The sequence below is a fragment of the Leptonychotes weddellii genome, chromosome 11, assembly GCF_054177405.1.
Source record: "Leptonychotes weddellii isolate Sample4059 chromosome 11, ASM5417740v2, whole genome shotgun sequence".
NCBI lineage: Eukaryota > Metazoa > Chordata > Mammalia > Carnivora > Phocidae > Leptonychotes > Leptonychotes weddellii.
The window spans coordinates 50,249,655-50,266,648 of NC_138379.1; the positions used below are offsets into that span (position 1 = coordinate 50,249,655).

The 16,994-nt window shown below is 58.0% G+C and overlaps 1 protein-coding gene across 1 annotated transcript in view; it reads left to right on the forward strand.

Annotated features, from left to right (window-relative positions):
• Nucleotides 1-16,969, forward strand: part of MYO7A (myosin VIIA) — a 70,823-nt gene extending 53,854 nt beyond the window's left edge. The window contains exons 28-41 of the mRNA XM_081797330.1: nucleotides 1,785-1,911; nucleotides 2,630-2,749; nucleotides 3,303-3,476; nucleotides 4,303-4,530; nucleotides 5,839-6,009; nucleotides 7,971-8,088; nucleotides 8,848-8,974; nucleotides 10,122-10,291; nucleotides 11,260-11,450; nucleotides 12,107-12,231; nucleotides 12,876-13,033; nucleotides 13,993-14,146; nucleotides 15,314-15,469; nucleotides 15,929-16,969. Coding sequence (XP_081653456.1) covers nucleotides 1,785-1,911; nucleotides 2,630-2,749; nucleotides 3,303-3,476; nucleotides 4,303-4,530; nucleotides 5,839-6,009; nucleotides 7,971-8,088; nucleotides 8,848-8,974; nucleotides 10,122-10,291; nucleotides 11,260-11,450; nucleotides 12,107-12,231; nucleotides 12,876-13,033; nucleotides 13,993-14,146; nucleotides 15,314-15,469; nucleotides 15,929-16,073 — 2,164 coding nt within the window. The 3' untranslated portion in view covers nucleotides 16,074-16,969. The remainder of the gene's footprint in view (nucleotides 1-1,784; nucleotides 1,912-2,629; nucleotides 2,750-3,302; nucleotides 3,477-4,302; nucleotides 4,531-5,838; nucleotides 6,010-7,970; nucleotides 8,089-8,847; nucleotides 8,975-10,121; nucleotides 10,292-11,259; nucleotides 11,451-12,106; nucleotides 12,232-12,875; nucleotides 13,034-13,992; nucleotides 14,147-15,313; nucleotides 15,470-15,928) is intronic.
• Nucleotides 16,970-16,994: the final 25 nt, after the last annotated feature.

Below are 16,994 nucleotides of genomic sequence, written 5' to 3' on the forward strand. Positions count from 1 at the left end.
GGCCCATTCCTGTCAGCTCCGTCCTGTGGACAGGGTTCCTGCAGGTAGCGTGCCTGGGAAACCTGCAAGTGCCTCCTTTGTTTAGGTCTCTGGGGTGTTGGGGAGGAGATGGGATGATCTAAGAGTCACCAGGAGCAATAAAGGAATCAGCTCAGCTAGGTCAGTGGAGGCAAGACAGGTAGGACTTTTCTGAGGACTCTATCAGCACAAGATGGTCAGTTAGGAGAGCTGATCCCATGAATCTGTGCATACTGGCTGAGAGGACAGCAGGATGGGGCAGGGGTAGCGGGTTGAGCCCATTTTACTGATGGAGAAACTGAGGTCCAGAGAGAGGAAGAGACTTGCCCCAGGGCCCTAGCCTCCCAGACCTCCTGCCTTCCAGTCAGGCCCCCTTTCATTGCTGCTGGAGGCCTCACCGGAGATGGTCAGGCACCCAGGGCCACCTGCCTCCAGGAAGAAAAGGTAGCTGCCCAAGGTGTGTGGAAGGGGCGAGAATTTGCCTCCCAGTTCCCTCACCATCAGACCTAAAGTTGTCAGTCCTGGAGAACAGAGTGCCGGGAGCCCTGGGCTGAGAGTCAGAAGGCTGGGTGTTGAGTCTCTAAGGGACCAGGGCTAATCCCTCCCTTCCCTTGGCCTTAGCTCCCAAATATAGGTGAGAAAGCTTTTACTGGTCTGTGACGAGATGGGAAAAATATAAGGTTGTTTCTAAAGCTAAATTGATTTGTTGAAAGAACTGTTCTTTGTCCTTTCTACTTTTTGGATACTAAAATTATGTTCATTTTATGCAATGATTGTGACACAGATGGTGGGCAGATTGTGTACAATATGTTTTAAATGACCTTGTTTGTCATGATAAAAAGTGAGCAACCTCATAATTAATTTTGCCGTTGCACTGGCCCCTGAACCCTGAGGATGGTGGCGCGACTGGATCAGAAAATCGCTCCGTCCTGCCCAGGCCTGCCCTTCGGAGAGGGAAGCGCGGCCGTGAGTGCCCCCTGGTGGTCACTTCGTCATCGACGCCCTGTCCTTGGCCCTAAACGGGCAGGCAGGCAGTGGCTTCACTGGGCAGCTAGCCTTTATAGAGGATTTACTGTGCCAGGGGCTTTCTAAGCCTTTTCTCATTTTTCTTCACAAAAAGCCTGTAAGGAAGGTTTTATCTTTCCCTTTAAAATGGAAACAAAACAAAACAAAACTACCTTCACTGCTTTGATCTGATTACAAAAGTAATACAGGGCCACTTAAGTACTGTATTCAAACATTGTGGAAAAATCGCGAGTGAAAGTTGAAGCCCCACCTCTTCCATCTCCCAGACCAACTCCTCAGACGTGTTTGCTGTTTCTGCTCTTCCAGTTGCCATCAGTAGAAGTTGTAGCTGCTGTCCCGACTGGGGGCCGGGCTTGGAGAGGTGAACTCACCTGCCCAGGCCGCCCAGCTGGTGAGGGACAGGGTAGGGGCAGCCTGTGCTTCCCCTCGAAGTGATCACTAGCAGCCGTGGCCGCTGTGCCCCAGAACAGGAGGCGCACCGCTCTCTGGATTCTGGGGACCTGGCTATGGAGCTGGATTGGACAGGAGCACGCTTCGTGCCTGACGCACCTGCCTCCAAAGCCAGACCCCCTTCAGTGGCTGTACAGCCTTCCCAGGCCGGCCCCATGCCGCTGCCTCCTGGGTGGTCTGGGGCAAGCCGGAGAGGACAGCATGCTGTGTGTCCCACCTGTGGCCGGGAGGCAGGAGGAGCCGGGCTTATCCTGAGGCCATCTCCCCTCCTTGCTTCTCCGCCTGCCTAGGGATGAGATCTACTGCCAGATCAGCAAGCAGCTGACTCACAACCCCTCCAAGAGCAGCTACGCCCGGGGCTGGATCCTCGTGTCTCTCTGCGTGGGCTGCTTCGCCCCCTCCGAGAAGTTCGTTAAGGTAGGGAGGCGCTTGGCCTCCTGGGGCGGGAAGGGCATCAGAGAAGAGAGCCAGAGGAGGAAGCGCAGCGGGGCTTGGCGAGGAGGCCCTGCCTGGGCCCTCTCCTCTCAGGCCTACAGTTCCCACCGCCTTGTCCTGGCCCTGCCCCGGGCTCCCAGCCCTTGGCTCTGTTTTCCCTTCAGCCGCTTTCTTTTTATGAGGACGCTGAATTTGACAGCAGCTGCTCCTGGACCCTCCACTTATGGTCTTGGAGCAGGCACTGTGGTTGATCTCAGGCCACTTTCTTGACTGCAACTCAGTGCCAGGCCCTGGGCGCTGGGGACACAGAGGCAGAGCGGGTCACAGCAGCACCAACCCCGCTGGTCGGCGCCGTGAGGAGGAGAGTGCTCTCCCAGCCGGGAGGAGTCAGGGAGGTGGGCCTAGTGATTAGGCTAGGTGTAGAGAGGGGGAACGGTATGTGGGCGGAGGCAGGAGGCACAGCTGAGACCGGACAGGGTGAGAATGTGGTGGTCTTGACGCCAGCCTGAGGCACATGGACTTGATCCCAAGGGCAGCAGGGCTGAGCCCCTGAAGCAGTGGAGGGATGTGGATGACCGGGCCTCGAGCAGGTCCCGAGTGTGGGTGGAAGGGTTGGAAGTAGGAGACCTGGTGAGGCCGCTGTCATGGTCTCGGGGTGGGGGGAGGCTTGGAAGCCTCTCAGCCGGCCCTCTGTCTGCAGTACCTGCGCAACTTCATCCATGGGGGACCGCCTGGCTACGCTCCGTACTGTGAGGAGCGGCTTAGGAGGACCTTCGTCAATGGGACACGGACACAGCCGCCCAGCTGGTTGGAGCTGCAGGTGTGGCTCCTGGCCCCACCCAGGCATGCAAGTGCACGTGTGTGCGTGTGTGTGTGTCTAGTGCGCTCCAGTGCCCCAGAAACATTCCCCACTTTAGGATTCTATGGTTCTTTAAGTTCTGGAATCCCAGGCTTGTTGGAACAGGAAAGCACCCAGTGGACTCCCATCTGTTTTTTAGTCAAAGTGACTTGGGCAAGGGGTTCCCTCTGCGTCTGAATAGCTTCATCTGTAACATAGCAGTGATGACACTCACTTCACGAGGTCTTGTGATGGTTGCATGATGTGAGGGCAGAAGCCCCTGGCATGTGGCAGTGCCCAGCCTCCCAGCCCCAATGCCCGGGCTCAGGGACCTTAAAGGTGCTGTCAGGGTGGGGAGCACCGCAGGGCTCCCTGGGCACCTGTGACCAGCCACAGGCGATGTCCTGGTGGGATGCTGGGGTCCAAGGCTCTGGGGCAGCTCCAACCCCCTAGGAGCAGGGAGCCGGGAAACCCAGAGGGCATGAACTGGTCTGAAGTGAAAAGATCCCCACAAACACTCTTTGGTCATTTTCAGGCCACCAAGTCCAAGAAACCCATCATGTTGCCTGTGACATTCATGGACGGGACCACCAAGACCCTGCTGACTGACTCAGCCACCACGGCCAAGGAGCTCTGCGACGCACTGGCTGACAAGATCTCGCTCAAGGACCGCTTTGGGTTCTCCCTCTACATTGCCCTGTTTGATAAGGTAGCCCCCCCTCCTGGCACCACCCTGGCTCCTGTTCTGGGTCTGCCACGCATTGACTCAGGCCATCTTGGGCAGTTACCTACCTTCCAGAGCCTTCATTTCCTCTCAGCCACTGGTACCTCTGCCTCTGCCCAGCTCATTAGGACTGTGGAGAGCACCTAGAATCAGTGGTAGATGGAAACCCAGAGCTCACTTCTGTCACGTACCTGGGCTGAGTCAACCCTCCGTTGGTACCGGAGAAAAAACATGACAGACACGGACTGGGGTGGGGGGCATGCAGCTACTTAGTCTCTGAGATTCAGTTTTCTCATTTGCAAATGGGAATGTACGTTTCTATCAGGTTTCTATGGTGGTTTCTGTTCGCTTCTTGGTGGCTACGTGGAGTGTGTGCGACCCGGGGCACACGTGGGCCGGGGGGCGGGTGATTTTGCCTCTGCGCTCGGCAATACCGCAGGCAGCAGTGATGTCCCCGCCCCCCCCAATCCGGCAGGTCCAGGGATGGAACCATGTTGTCCGACAGAGTTTGCCTGAATTTTTCTCACCTCCAGATAGCTCCCGTGTTTTCAGTGACCGTTAGTCCATCAGAGTTTCACGTCAGGCTTACACTAGGAAATGGGAATGCCCGCGTGGCTGTGCCGACTCAGAGCCTGTGGCTGGGATCCAGAGGTCTGATCTGCTTCCTGGGTGACCCGGACACATCCCTGCTTTTCTCTGAGCCCCGGTTTTCCATTTGAACAAGAACAGTTGGCACAGTTGATGGCTCTTTGTGAGTCCTTCCCTGCCTGCTCATCTTTCTGCTGGGTGACCTCCAGCCCTGTGCCCGCAGGTGTCCTCCCTGGGCAGTGGCAGTGACCACGTCATGGACGCCATCTCCCAGTGTGAGCAGTATGCCAAGGAGCAGGGTGCCCAGGAACGCAATGCCCCCTGGAGGCTCTTCTTCCGCAAAGAGGTCTTCACGCCCTGGCACAACCCCTCCGAAGACAACGTGGCCACCAACCTCATCTACCAGCAGGTGGTGCGAGGGGTCAAGTTCGGGGAGTACAGGTGTGAGAAGGTGAGTGACAGTGAATCTTCTGCCTGAGCTTGCTCGGCTCACAGCCCTCTATTTTCCAAATTTGGGCTGAATGTTACTGTCTGTGACCCACTATTAGCTTATGTGGAGGTTAGCCCGACTGAGGCTTCTTCTAGATGAACACTGCCCATGGGAACAAGGGCTCTGAAGCCTAGTGTGAACCCTGCCGGTGGAAGAGGTGTTCACACTTCTGCAGTGCTCATGCACGGTACAGAGTCCGTGCTTCAGAACTTGCTATGTTGTTCTGCGTTCATCCAGAAAACCCTGTCTTAAAGGAGTAAGAGATTCACTTGTATAGGCCAGAGTTTGCAAATGCGTACTCTCTTAGTCTCCTTTTTAAAGGACCGGAGCGATATGGAGTAACTCGTGTTGTGTTATTTTATTTTGGATGGTGGTGGTGATGGTTCTCGTGGTGCCTAAGATTCTGTTGGCGATTGTGATGGGGATTAAGGGTGGAGGTGATGGAAAGAAGGGAGTGCTTGGTGATGGCGGTGGGGACAGTGGAGGCAGCGATGGTAGTGGGGATGATGAGGATGGTGTTGGCGTTGGGCGGGGTTGGTGGCCCGGATGGTGCCAGGTTGGTGATGGTGAAAATGGTGTTGGTGGTAATGGTGGTGAGCTGATACTCACGCACAAGTGTGAGTATATCCATATCAGTTGTCAAAATTCTGAAATGCTTTGAACGGGCTGGGAAACATCTACTGCCTTCAAGGCACCAAAGAGCCTTTCTCTATTCCCCTTCTGCCACAGCCCCGGTGAGCCCCAGGCTGCTGTGTACCGCCCCAGGCAGAGAAGGGGCAAACGCCCAGTCCCCATCATCTGGCCCTCTAAAGCCTCTGCAGCAGAGCCTCCTTGGTGCTCACTACTTGGCCCATCCCAGGGTGGGGTGGTGATGGAGATGGTTATGTGCTGCCCACCCCTCCCTCTGACAGTGCCAGCAGGACCCAGGTCCCCCCTTCCCCAGGGCAGTCTGTCGGCCCCAGTCGCTGGCTCACGGGCCAGGAATGTGGTGGCTGACCCATCACCGATGGGCTGGCCGGCCTCTCTGGGTCACCTCGTGCGCCTCGGTGCTGGTGCTGAGGGCACCCAGGACAAGGCAGGGGTGTGGCCCTGTCCTTGCGGAGCTCATGGTTCCACCAAGCAGACGAGAACTTCTGGGGAATCAGTGAGAGCAGTTTCCCAAACCCCGGGGTCGACAGCTGCAGGAGGCAGGGCCCTGGGGGCTTCACTGGTCTGGAAGGGCTTCCCAGAGGGTGTGTGAACAGCACCCTCCTCTCCCTCCCCGCCTAGGAAGATGACCTGGCTGAGCTGGCCTCCCAGCAGTACTTTGTGGACTATGGCTCCGAGATGATCCTGGAGCGCCTCCTAAACCTCGTGCCCACCTATATCCCTGCCCGCGAGATCACGCCCCTGAAGACGCTTGAGAAGTGGGCCCAGCTGGCCATTGCTGCCCACAAGAAGGTAGGAGGGCAGGGCAGGGTCTTAGAGGAGGGGCTCATGAGCCTCATGAGAGAAACCATGGGTCCAAGGGCTTCGCTGCCACAGCCCCAGTGAGCCCCAGGCTGCTGTGTACTGCCCCAGGCAGAGAAGGGGCAAATGCCCAGTCCCCATCATCTGGCCCTCTAGCAAGCCTCAGCCGCTTGCTAGAGCCGCGACTCAGTACTGTTGGTGCATGCTGGGAGAGCTTCTAGGAAGCACATCCTCCTTTCTGCCTAAAAGAGTTCCAGCCCAACTTCCTGCTTGTGGAAATTTAGGTACAGACCCCTCGACCCCATTGCTCGAGGCCCCAGGCTCATAACCAGCCCTGAGTGGCTCTCTTCCAAGCTAAGGGGCCTGCCCAAGTGCTAGAGGAGGGGTGGCCTGGCTGCTGGACCCACGGGCCTCCCCACCTCCTGGCCCTGGTTGTGTAAGACCAGAGTCGTCTTTGCACACAAGTTCCCGGGGGCTCTGCAGACCAGCAGTCTTTCAGCTTTCTATACCACACGCCCTCTTCCCTAACCCAGGGGCCCCATGTACCTCTCCCACCCAACTCTTTGCCTTCCCTGGTGAGCTGCCCACAAGCCTCCCCTCGTCTCGGAACCTGCCCTGCACCCTCCCTACATCTAGGCCTGGCTCCCCTGCCAGGCCCTTCCCTCCCCTCCCCTCCAGGCCCCTGCAGAAGCAATGCATGTTTTCCCTCCACCCCTCTGTCTCTCTGTCCAGGCAACCTCTTGCCCCTCACTCTCCCACCCTGTCAGCTGCCGAAGCCCATCCATTCCACCTCCCAAATAGCTTCCATCCCTCTGAGTCCCCCCCCCCGCCCCGCTCCAGGGCCTCCTCAGAGTTCACTGCCATCATGCACTTGGCACGTTCTGGGCCGGCTGCCATCCTTCATTAATTGGTTCTGTTTGGGGTGCTTGCCATGTGTTGGGCACTGCACCAGGCCCTGGGGACACAGCCATGAAGAGGACAGGGGTGGTCTCTGCCCCTCACAGCCCACAACCGAGCTTGGACCAGAGCCTGTTGGCCTGTGTGTCCCATATCCCGGAGCCAGTCTTCCCATAGAGTGTACAACTATGAATTAGCATGGTTTTTAGGGTCCAAGGGGTAAAAACATTTTATCTGGGAACAATTTCAAACTTATGGAGAAGTTGCAAGTTCCAAAACCTGGAACCGTATACCCCTCCACTTCACCCAGACTTACTAGTTGTTCTGTGCTGCATTTGCTTGATGATCCTCTCTCTCCGTGTCTGCACACGCAGTCTCTTCTGACCCCTGTCCCCTCCTGGGAGGGCCCTGCTTCCGGCCCTCTCAGCACATGGCATGCACGTGCGTCTTTGCCCATGTCGGTGTCCAGAGATGACAAATACCATGAGTTCAATTTGATACGTCCAGTTCTACTCGAACCCCATCGAGTTGTTAATAGGGCTCTGAGGGCTATTTTTAGGTAATCAAATGCCAGGGCTTTCCTCCAGCAGCACTGCATCAGCCCCTGGCTACTCCAGCCCTCCCCAGCTCCTCCCTCCCGGGTTCGCTGTCAGGTTCTGCTAACAGCCCAGCCTAACAGTGGCTGCCTCGTCCACACTTCCGTGTGGCCTGGCTCCTACGTGTCTGCTCCCCACCCCTCTTCCTGGTGTGGCACACACACCCCTGCTCAGCCACACACGTGCCCCTACCCAGATGCCTCCTGCTCACCCATGACTTCGGGCCTTGCACGCATGCCGGCCAGAATCGTGGGCTTTTCTGTCGCAGCTGAACTGGGAGCTCCCTGCAGGTGGGACCTATGGAGTGATGGGGGTGGCTGTGGGCTGATGGGGTGTGACAAGGCCACGGTGCCCAGGAGGGCACCTCAGTTCGAGGGCGTTCCTGGCTTGGGGGGCACAGACATTGGATTTCCAGACAGAGCTCATGTGATATCTATTTCCCCATCCATCCCTCTGCAGGGGATTTATGCCCAGAGGAGAACTGATGCCCAGAAGGTCAAAGAGGATGTGGTCAATTATGCCCGCTTCAAGTGGCCCTTGCTCTTCTCCAGGTTTTATGAAGCCTACAAATTTTCAGGTACCCCCTCAGCCCTCCTGCCTCCCCGTCTTCCTCCACGTGCTCTCCCACCCTGCACTCTATGGCTCCAGCCCACCGCAGGAGGAAGGGATGGCCTGAGCCAGACTCCGCAGTGAGCCCGGCTCCTGCCTGCGGCCTTGCTTGCTCGTGCCAGGTCAGTGAGCAGGGTGGCTCCTGCCTGCCCCCAGCCCAGGCGCTCAGCAACACTCTGGGTTAGACAACGAAATGCTTGCTAAGATAACTAAGCACCTGCTATGTACAGAAGCAGGCGGCCCAGAGGAAAGGCTGGGCTGACTCTGAAGCAGAGCGTGGATATATAACGGACACAAATCCACACGGGCCATTGGCTCCGCCATCCTCGGGTCCGAATGACCGGGCATCTGCTCCATGCTAGGCCCTGCGCTGGTCCTGGGCTTCACAGAATCACCAGATATCTAGCTGGAGGGGATATTGGGGCTCATTCGACCCCCTCCCCATAGCCCATCTCACTCCAGGGCAGGGTCGTTTCCAGAGCTGCACAAAGACCAGAGGCTGGGCTAGGACTCCAACCAAGTTTCCCAATTTCAGTGCTCTCTTCCCACTGCACTTCTGAGTTTTGACTGGTTAGGGAGGTTGCACTCTGCGAGGCTCAGTTTCCCCATCCGTAAAATGGATATCCGTATGCTCCCCCTTGCTACCTCCCTGGCGGGCATGAGGACTGGGAAGGGCTGGGCTATGAGTGGGGCTGCCTCCCTCTCGCTGCCTTGGTCTCTCCTCCAGGCCCCAGCCTCCCCAAGAATGACGTTATTGTGGCGGTCAACTGGACGGGGGTCTACTTTGTGGATGAGCAGGAGCAGGTGCTCCTGGAGCTGTCCTTCCCCGAGATCATGGCCGTGTCCAGCAGTAGGTTAGTGCAACCCCTCCCGCGCCTCCCGCGCCACCCTTCAGTGCAGAGCAGGGGGTTGGCCAGCGCTGCCCAAAGCCCAGCGGCAGGGATGTGTCAAGCCCAGTGTTCTGACTCAGCACCGTCTGAAGTAAGGAGGGGCAGATGGAGACACAGACAGATGGGAAAGGAGAGGGCTCCTGGAGCTTTCCTGGGGGTCCTGGGGGTCTTTGACAGGGAGTCGCTGCCTCATAGAGGATGTCACTGAGGTGCAGAGACATCCAGTCACCTGTCCTGGTCCCATGTGCTTGAGCAGTTTGTACCACACTGTGCGGACCGCCCAGGCGCCTTCCTCCTGATCGGGGCCGAGGGGCCTTTATGGGGTATTAATGGCGTTCAGAGATGGGTGTGGGTGGCTAGGAGGACAGCTGGGGGCTGTCAAGTGTGTACAAAGAGGGTCTGGCCTGGGATTCAGGGGCCCGGGTGGGACTCATGTCCATGTCCTCATCCCTGAAACAGAGCTGTTAATACTTGCCTTTGGTAACAGTGGTGAGGGATAAATGTAACAATCGGTGGGGGAACTCTGGAAACTGAAAGGTGCGGGCGCGCTAGAGCAGTGGTGGTGGGGGCTCCTGGAATAGCCTGGTGTTCCCAGCGGGCCCTCCCCTGATCCCAGGCTTATGGGGGAGTGTCTGGGCAGCATCTGCTGTGGGCTGGGGCCGGGCATGTCCAGCTCTGACCAGGCATGTGCTAGGCAGAGGGATGCAGGGTGATAGGCCTTGCCCTCTTGCAGCTTCCTTCAGTTGAGAGAGGAGATAGACATTGAACAGGCTATTTTAAAGCAAGGACCAGGGTGATGTGGGCTGTGGGAGGGCAAGGAGGACTTCCTGAAGGAAGCAGTATCTAGGCTGAGATCTAAAGGGTGGGTAGGAATTAGACAGCCAAAGGGAACTAGGCTGGGCCCTTCCAGGCCTTGCCCCGGACCATGTGTGACTTTGGCAGGGCCATGTCTCACCCGGGGTGGGCCGGGTCTCACTGGGCTGGCCTCGGCCTCCTTCAGGGAGTGCCGTGTCCTGCTCTCGCGCCAGGCTGCTCTGACCTGGGCTGGCCCTCACTTGGGCTGGGCAGGACTGACCCCGGCTGGGCCCTGTTCTCTGTGTTGGTCCTGCAGGGGAGCAAAACTGGTAGCCCCCAGCTTCACGCTGGCTACCATCAAAGGGGATGAGTACACCTTTACCTCCAGCAACGCTGAGGACATCCGTGACCTAGTGGTCACCTTCCTGGAAGGGCTCCGGAAGAGGTCTAAGTACGTGGTGGCCCTGCAGGACAACCCCAACCCTGGTGAGTGGCTCCTGGCAGAGGCCGCCAGGCACCGGGGCTCAGGGGCATCAGGCAGATCACACACCTTGGCCTTGGCCTAGCATTCAAGACCGCCAGCGCCTCTTACCACCCTTCCCTAGATACCTCGGCTCCACCTGGACCAATAGCCAAACTCTATACCTTCCCTCTGTGCCCCATGGGGAATCTTCCTCTCCTGCTCCTTCCACACTCACCACCTGTCACCTTCTCCAGGTGACATCAGGGGTTCCTCCTCAGTAGTCTCCAAATACCCACCACCTTCACATGATGACAGCAGTTAACAGCTACCCTGACTGAACACGCCCCAGGCCTCCGAGGCTCTGGGCAGAGCGTGGAAAGGACAGAGATAAAACGGACCCTGGTGCTCCTCTCAGCAGGGAGAGGGGCTGGAAACAGACAGTGAGAATCCCTGTGACAGTGCAGTGACCAGGGTAGCCCAGAGCCTCGGGGAGTCTGGACAGGAGGCCCCCATGCAGCCTGGGGTTCAGGGAGGAGGTAGGTGTGGACACAGTGTTTGAGGCAGAGAGGAGAGCACAAACCCAGTACAGAGGCTGGAGAAAACAGGCGTGTCTGGGAACTGCAGATAGTGTGATTTGGCTGGAATGGGGAGGAAAGAGGGGAAGGGTGAGAAGTGAAGGGGAAGAAGTCAGGAAACCCAGCCCACAACAGCCCTGTGAGCATGCTGAGGAGGGTGGACTTTCTCCCCAGGGCAATGGGGAGCCATGGAAGGCTTGTGAGCAGGGGAATGGCCCGCTCCAATGGCCATGTCTGTGTGAAGGGTTGTGGCAAGGTGGAGGCAGGGTGACCAGTGAGCAGACATGAGAGCGACAGGGCCTCAGTTATTCAGTGGGGAGGAACAGCTTATAGGTCATCAACCCAAATAAAAATGTTCCAATCCAGCCTCTCTCTCTCTCTTCCCCCATGTGGCCCTGCTCACCTCTGCTGCCCAGCAGGGGAGGAGTCAGGTTTCCTCAGCTTTGCCAAGGGAGACCTCATCATCCTGGACCATGATACAGGAGAGCAGGTCATGAACTCAGGCTGGGCCAACGGCATCAATGAGAGGACCAGGCAGCGTGGGGACTTCCCCACCGACTGCGTGTATGTCATGCCCACTGTCACCATGCCACCGCGGGAGATTGTGGTATGTGGCTTGGGCATGGCACATGGATGGGAGTCTCCTCTGGGCCTCTCCTTGTCTTCTTCCTGTATCTGTAAAATGGAGTGAGGAATTATAATAGATTCATGGTCTGCAGTTCCTGTGAAGATGGTCTGGGGGTCTTACAGGACCACAAACTTCAAGCTGGGGAAGCTGTCAAACCTGTGCTGGGTGGCAAGTGGCCTAGAAACTGCATCAGATGAGGATCTGCCCGGGCCTCACCCCAGGTGGGGCGAGGGATACGAGGAGAGTGGGGAAGGGAAAGCATCACCTCGCACTGCCTGCGAGCAGAGCTTGGAAGGGAGGCCGTGGTTCTTCTGGATCACAGCCCTGAAGACTCAGAGCCTGGCTTTCCAGACAGTTGCTGAGCTAGACTCTGTTGACTGGGCTGTTCTCATACCACATCTCCCTGCTCCATCCAGGCTTTCTGACTGACCCAACCTGGTTCAGACACAGGGTATTAAAGAAATGATCCTGAGTCCAGCATGATGGAGGGCTCCCAGGGTCAGAATAGGGTGAGGGTCAACCCCATGGCAGCAGTCTTTCCCAGCCCCAGTTCAGAAGGCTCTGGGTTTCACCATGTTGATCCCAGGGGCCCCAGGTAAAGAGCTGACCTCAGCCCCCTGTCTCTTGGTCTCTAGGCCCTGGTCACCATGACCCCTGACCAGAGACAGGACGTTGCCCGCCTCTTGCAGCTGCGGACAGCGGAGCCTGAGGTGCGCGCCAAGCCCTATACGCTGGAGGAATTTTCCTACGACTATTTCAGGTGATGGAGAAAGGGTAGAGGGAGGCCAGGAGAGTGAGCTATAGGCTTCTGCTACTCTAGTCAGTGTGGTGGGGTTGCCTTGGGATGCTCCTATCAGGGAGCAGGAGGGCAGTTTCTATCTACTGAGATGACCCTTCTTGTGTCATTTTATTCTTCCTTCATTTAAGATACCGTGACTGTGGCCACCCCAGGTGGGGTCCTGGGCACTCACAACCCGTGCCTGTGCCTGCCTCACCAACTCACAGTCCCGGTGGGGAGCTCGGCACAAAACTGGGCAGCTGTGATTGTGTGTGCCCAGCATTATGGCGGGGATGCTGGGGGATGGGGGTAGAGACAGGGGACAGGCTTCCTGGAGGAGGTGGTATCTGAGCCGAGCTGTACAGGGGGTGACCCGGGTGGAGGAGTGCTGCAGGCAGCACATGCCAAGGCCAGAGCGGGGAAAGCAGAGAGGGACAGAGGGGAGGAGGCCGTGGAGGTGGGCAGGGCTGGTTTTCTAGGTGAGAAAGTAGGGTCCAGGGAGGGATGGTGACTCATCCCAGGTCACTCAGTGCAACAGGGAAGAACGGGGCCTTCAGCCTCCATGCACAGGTAGGAGAGGGGCAGGTCTTACAACCTGGGGGTCAGTGCCAACTGTGTCGTGTCAGGCCCCCACCCAAGCACACGCTGAGCCGGGTGATGGTATCCAAGGCCCGTGGCAAGGACCGGCTGTGGAGCCACACACGGGAGCCACTCAAGCAGGCACTGCTCAAGAAGATCCTGGGCAGCGAGGAGCTCTCGCAGGAGGCCTGCATGGCCTTCATTGATATCCACACCTGTGGGGGTGGGCACCATGGAAGGGCAGGGCCGGGGCCCCAAGGAGGGGGACCCCAGGGGAGGGGGGGCACCGGGCCCCTGCCTCTAGGGTTTTCATCCAGATACCTCCTTCCTTCTGAGGGGCCTGGTTGGGTCCTGGGCAGTGTGGAGGGATGCAGATCCATTTGCTGGCACCTTACAGTGGCGGCTTACCCTTACAGGGGCCGCCTAATCCATTGTCTCCTCTGATCCCGTCATTCGGTTCACAGATGTATACTGTGTCATGTGCTAGGCCGGGCATGGAGACATAGCTGTGACCAGACCCAGTCCCTGGCCTCATGGTGCTTATAGCCGAAAAGGGCAGACATGCTGATCGGGACAGTGCTGTGATGGGGCAGAACTGATGTGGGCTTGGAGGAGGGCAGGATGGCCTTCCTGGAAGAAGGGGTATCTAGGCTGAGACCTGAAGACTGAGCAGGCCCTAGTCAGTCAAAGGAGAGATGAGTGGGGAGTGTTCCAGACAGAATGAGCATGCCCCAAATCCCTGAATCACAAAATGATTCAGCACAGGTGGAGGGCAGAGGCCTAGAAGAAAATCTGAAGATGTGGGCTGACTAATGAAGGGTTCCCAAGTCCCGTTAACAAGCTTGGACTGCATCCTAAGGCCACGAGGAGCCACTAAGCGGCGGGGTGGCACAGTCAGATTTGTGATTTGGAACGTCCGTCCTGGTTGCTGTGAGGACTTTGGATGTGGGGTGGGACCACTGGTGAGGAGGTAGCCAGAGGAGTTTAGAAGAGGGTGGGCAGTCGGCATGGAGAGCTGGGTGGCGGGGAGACAACAGGAGGTCGGACCTTTCTCTGAGGCCCAGAGCCACACAGTTGGTTAGAGGCAGACCCCGTTAGAGAGAGTGGCCTCCTGGGTCAGTGTTCACCCCATCGGTCACAAGCCCTTCCTTGACGGCATCCCACCCATGCTCAAGTACATGGGCGACTACCCATCCAAGAGGACACGCTCGGTCAACGAGCTCACTGACCAGATCTTTGAGGGCGCCCTAAAGGCCGAGCCTCTCAAGGATGAGGTGTATGTGCATATCCTGAAGCAGCTGACCGACAACCACATCAGGTGGGTGGGAGTGGTAGGCGGGTGAGGGGCAGCCTCCCCTACTAGTGCTCACAGCTACCCACCATGACAGGGAGCTCCCTCCCTCCCGAGGCAGGTAGCAGTGCTTCGAAATCACTCAGGACAGGGACCTCAGGCCCCCTCATGGACCACCTCTGCCTCAAGGCCCAAGGGAGTCTGGTTAAGAACCAAGAGGTGGTGGCTGCGCCCTCTGAATCTGTCCTCCTCCAAGTTTAACTGCACCAGCTCCTCTTAAACTTCCTGCCACTCACTGCCCGAACCTCCTCTAGACACCCCTCCCCAGCCCAGACTCCACTGTCTGCCTGCAGGTTCCACCCATGAGCCCATGTCCCAGCCTGGCGCGGGCTGCGCTCTGCGGGCCAGCAGTTGGAAGCTCCGGCTGAAAACCCTCACGGGCTGAAGGTGTTGAGTCCCAGAGTGTGTCACTTTCTCCCTGCTGGGCCGGACCGTGGCAGGAACGGAAGTCAGGCCCATGCGAAGTCTTAGAGCCTGAGGGAAGCCCCACCCTCTCCCCTTACACCCAGATCCCCAACTCCCTCCTCAGCGTTGCCATTTTCTGCACCTCTTACAAAATCCACCATCGAACCATACATCAGATCACTTCTCGCTGCCAAACCTTTATACATGCTATGCCCACAGCCAGCATTTATCTCCTTTTTTGCGTATCAGAATTTGCCTCAGCCCTCAAAACCGAGATCAAATGCCACCTCCTCCTAGAAGCCCTCAATGGTTCTCTCCTATCAGGCCCAAGGAGCTCAGAGTGGTGCCTGATGGAGCCTAACTCTGTGCTACTCGAAGGATAGATGAGTTAAAGAGCTTCCGCCAGGACACAAATCACACACTGCTTCCTTCATAGGAAAGTCTTGCCAAGAAACAGAATCTTAGCTGAACCAAGAGTGCTTGGTTGACACAGCTGACTTTCATTCTGGCACGAGCACCTGACCTCCATGTCGCTGGGGACGGTGTGGCCCAGTGTGGCTTGGCCGGCCACACTCTGAGTAGCACTACCTGGGTCTGGCTGTCGGGGAGGTGGGTCACGGCAGGCACGTGCTGCCGCGGTGAGGAGCCGAGGGACGTGCGGCCCCTTGGGGTCCTCAGGCCCACGGCTGGCCTGTGTACCCCTGCTGGAGCCTGCGCCTCTTCCGGCAGGTATAGCGAGGAGCGGGGCTGGGAGCTGCTCTGGCTGTGCACGGGCCTCTTCCCGCCCAGCAACATCCTCCTGCCACACGTGCAGCGCTTCGTGCAGTCCCGCAAGCACTGCCCGCTCGCCCTCGACTGCCTGCAGCGCCTCCAGAAAGCCCTGAGGTGCGGCGGCCCCTGAAGAGCAGAGGCAGAGGGCCAAGAGCTCGGGGCAGGGGCGGGGAGGTGTTCCCAGCCACGCCGGGCTTGTGGGTGTCCCTTGGGGATGAGGTGGGACGTGTCCCTGGGGTACCGCAGCTGCCAGCCAGCCCCAGGTCGCAGCACGCAGGGCCCATTCGGGACACAGCTTCTCAGGAGGGCAGCTGCATGCCTTGCGGCCTCCTGTTCTGCAAAAGCCCACTTCCTCCTCCGCCTCAGGCCTGGGTGCGGGCTTCTCTTCTCTTGTCCTTCTACAGTTGAGGAGCTGGAGGCTCTGAGAGGTTAAGTGACTGTCACCTGGTAGGAAGTGGTGGACAGGAATTAGAACTGGGGTCTGGCTCCAAAGTTCCCTCTGTTCCCTGCTCCCCATGGCCCCGTGAACCCGCTGGCTCCTGACTGCCCCTCCACCCCTCTCCTGGTTTTCAGAAATGGGTCCCGGAAGTACCCCCCACACCTGGTGGAGGTGGAGGCCATCCAGCACAAAACCACCCAGATTTTCCACAAGGTCTACTTTCCTGATGACACCGATGAGGTGAGGGCTGCCGGCTTCCTGGTCACTGGATGCTCCTGAAGGACCAGGCTCCCTGAGGACACAGGGAGCAGCCCTGGTGCCTCTCCCCTGCCATCCCCACATTTGCCCCCACCCTCCTGCTCCTCAGTGGAGTCAGGGCTCAGCTGAGAGGCTAGAGACTCTCTGGGTCAGGAGACCTGGGGTTCCTGGACCGACCTCCTGTTGTCTCCAGCAGCTTCCTTGGGAAGATCGTTCTTCCCTCTCTGAGGAGGCTCTGGCTTGGAGAAAAGTGCTCCCTCCCTCTGAGCTGAGCTCTGTCCAGTGCCACCTCTGTACCTGGGCACAGGCCCACCTGCCCCTACCCGGCCCCCCGCCCAAGCCCACTTTCCTGCGGGCCCCTTCGTTCCTCCCCACCTGACCTGGTTGTGGGTCTCCTTGTCCAAAGGTCCTGTTTGTCTCCTCGTCATGCCCATTAGGTCAGGCTGCTTCTTGACCGCCGCTCCCTGCTCCATCTCAGCACAGGGGCTCATTCAGATAAATGAGTCCAGCACTGAAACTTGTAGTTTGAACAGCAGTTTTAAAACTAGTCTAGAGACTAGAGACTCAGAAATGCCATAACGGGATTCCAGTGACAAGGACAAGAAACGAACACATCCTTTCCTGTCTCTCCAGTGGAAGGTTACATGAAGCAGTGCCCCACCTCCACCGCAGGCTGCTTTCCCTCTCTCTTTTTTCTTCCCCTTTCTGGAATTTGCTTTCTTCTTCCTCCAGCCTCTCCTCCCAATCACCCTGCCCAGCTGTGCTCCCTGGGCCTCTCATCCACCATGCTTTGTGTAGCCAGGCCCAGAACCCTGGAAGCAGAGGCCAAGTCCGCCTGGAGGCTGGGGAGGACACGATCTGGGAAAACCCAGACAGAAGTTGACTTTTTCCTTTTCTTAAATGCCATGCCCAGCTCTAGACCCATGGGGAAACCCCTCCCTT